Source organism: Tenrec ecaudatus, chromosome 1, assembly GCF_050624435.1.
Source record: "Tenrec ecaudatus isolate mTenEca1 chromosome 1, mTenEca1.hap1, whole genome shotgun sequence".
NCBI lineage: Eukaryota > Metazoa > Chordata > Mammalia > Afrosoricida > Tenrecidae > Tenrec > Tenrec ecaudatus.
This window is the reverse complement of record NC_134530.1, coordinates 307,806,456-307,809,397: the sequence shown is the minus strand read 5'-3', so window position 1 is coordinate 307,809,397 and position 2,942 is coordinate 307,806,456. Positions and strand designations below refer to the sequence as shown.

At 39.0% G+C, this 2,942-nt stretch overlaps 1 protein-coding gene across 1 annotated transcript; it reads left to right on the top strand.

Annotated features, from left to right (window-relative positions):
• Nucleotides 1-1,684: 1,684 nt before the first annotated feature.
• Nucleotides 1,685-2,638, top strand: LOC142437562 (olfactory receptor 12D3-like). Its single transcript, XM_075540673.1, has one exon. It carries the CDS (start codon nucleotides 1,685-1,687, stop codon nucleotides 2,636-2,638), a length of 954 nt encoding a protein of 317 aa, XP_075396788.1.
• Nucleotides 2,639-2,942: the final 304 nt, after the last annotated feature.

Genomic DNA, 2,942 nt, shown 5'->3' with positions numbered 1-2,942 from the left:
TTTTGATTTTTCATTTGGCATATTAATTATAGGAGTGATTTTTTTTAGTTTCAAACACTAACGAAGTGTCTAGATATGTTTTCTTTATTGTTTTCTAATTCTATCAAAATATTTCTATATTGATTTTTACTTTGTGAACATTTTGTAGCTTTATGAAAGCACCAGTATATACTTGGCTTTGCAAATGTTCAATGTACATTTGAACATAATGTAAACTGTTTACTTTGAGGGTTTTGAGTTCTATATATATAATTAGTCAATTTTGTAAGTTGTGTTGCTCTCGGTTACTAGATCCTTAACTAAGTTTTTGGCTTATTCCTCAATTACTAGGATTATAAAGTTGACATATTTCTGTCAACCCATGAGGTTCTTTTGTTGGACTCTTACATTGAAGCATGATGTTCTGAATTGATTATGGTCCAAATGGGTATATGCTGAGCTGCTAACTGCAAGGTTAGCAATTCAAAACCACCAACCCCTCTGTGGAAGAAAATGGAGGCTTTCAACACTCTGTTACAGTTACAGTCTCATAAACCCATAGGGGTATTGGATAATATGAGTTAGCACTGACTTGGTGACAGTTAGTTTAGGACTGATCATTAGCAGAGAAACATTAGTGTTGGTGGGTGACGAGCTTAGCGGTAATTCTTCTATTTCGTCAGCTCATGAACTATACTTGCTCTCTTTTTGGTACAGGAATCATTCTTTTCTTTCACAAAGGACAATGCTTTCATCCTTCTCTTGTTTCGTACTATGTATATTTTTTCTTTGCCCCTTTGTATTGGTAATGCCTTGAAAATTTTCCCCTGTAGAAATTTCCACTGGGGTTAACAGTTGGGGAATTTTGTGCATGTGTGTGGAAGGGTTTGTTTTGTTTAATGTTTGGCCCTCCTACTGTTAGAGTCAAACAACACTCAGAGTTTTCCTAGTAACACCAACAGTCCACTCCACTCTCATGTGCTATCTTATGAATCCTGGATTATGCTTTTATTTTCATCTCAACTTGTGATTCAGTGAACCTTAAGGATTAAGTTGTCAGGTTTTTGCGTCACTCTTTTGTTGCTTTATGCATTTTAGAAGAAGTGGGGGAAATTACTGCGAGACTAGATCGATGATCCTGCCAGATCATAGAATTTAGTGAGTTGAACAACAATTATCCTGGGTTTTTTTCCTAAAGGAAAATTTATTAAAAACTTTAAATATTTAAAACAATGGTCTAGACCCCTAATATGAGTGTCAGATGTAAAGTTATGACTTCACGTTCTTTACATCTGTGATTTATTATAATATGCTGCTTTTGTTGATCTAATTCATTTTGTTGGTTAAGCATTTAACATGTATATCAGTCTTCCCCATTTGATCCTAAGAAAATTTAGTGCAAACTGGTAAAATCATTCCCTGCAAGTCCATCTCCACCAAAGAAAGCCACACTTGCTGCCGGTTAGTAGAATTTCCCCATAGGGTTCTCAAGGCTGTAAATCTTTATGGATGCAGACTGCCACATCCCCAGAGCCTGTAGTGTTTGACCTATTAGTCTTTGGTTAACAGTCAAACCTTTAAGCACTGCACCACCCCTCATCTCTAAATCCTTCCACATGAAGCATTTTCTTTACTTAACCCCTGCAGTGTACATTTAAATTCCCACCAAATCAACTGGTTATAATTGAATTAGCTTCCCACAGCCATGGCTAATGCCACTACAGTGCAGGAGTTTCTTTTACTTGGTCTGACCAGCACACAAGAGTTGCAACCTTTCTTTTTTGTGCTTTTCTTTATGATTTACCTGATAAACTTGGTTGGAAATGGAGCTATATTACTGATTGTCATCTTGGAGCCCAAACTCCACTCCCCTATGTACTTCTTTCTGGGAAACCTTTCTTGTCTGGATATTTGCTATTCTTCAGTGACTCTGCCCAAGGTGCTCATGAACCTTGTCTCCTCTAGGAAAGCCATCTCTTTCCTAGGCTGCATTGCTCAGCTCCATTTCTTCCATTTTCTGGGAAGCACGGAGACCATCTTATTAGCCATCATGGCTTTTGACCGTTTTGTGGCCATCTGCTACCCCCTGCGCTATATGCTCATCATGAACCAGCAAGTGTGTCTATTGCTCGTAGGTACAGTTTGGCTGATCAGCTTCTTTTATGCCCTGATGCATTCAGTCATGACGGCGCGCCACAACTTTTGTCACTCTCAGAAAGTGAATCATTTCTTCTGTGATGTCAAGCCTCTCTTAGAACTTGCTTGCAACAACACACTACCCCATCAATGGCTTCTTGCTATTATGGCAGGCATTGTATCAATGGGGGCCTTCCTCCTAACCCTTCTCTCCTACTTTTATATTATTGGCTTCCTTCTCTTCAAGCACCGGTCCTGCAGTGTGCTTCAAAAGGCTCTGTCCACTTGTGCCTCTCATTTTATGGTTGTATGCCTCTTCTATGGACCTGTGGGCTTCACCTACAGCCGGCCTGCCTCAGCCTCCTCCATGGTGCAGGACCGGATCGTGGCCATCATCTACAGCGCAGTCACCCCCGTGCTGAATCCCCTGATATACACCCTGAGGAACAAAGAAGTGATGCTGGCTCTGAGGAAAATTTCCAGGAAAAAGTTTTTGCTTAAACTCCACCAGCAACACCACTAGGGCTGATCACACTTGTATCTATTTCCTTTAAGACATTTTTTATCCCATTTCCTGCAATAAATGGATAATCTAAGCCAATTGCTATTTTCCTTGTTGGAAGCTGTACCATTTGTATCTATGTTCTACATTGACTTGTGGGTAATAATTTAGCTTTTATTCATCCAAATGTTATTTAGACGTAGGTATTAAACTTGTATTATTTGTCAGACAATGTAAGAAGTATAAGAAACATAGGAAGAAATGAAACAAAATACATACTCTCATGGAAAGTATAATATCGTATAAGAGGATGCATGGGCCCAAA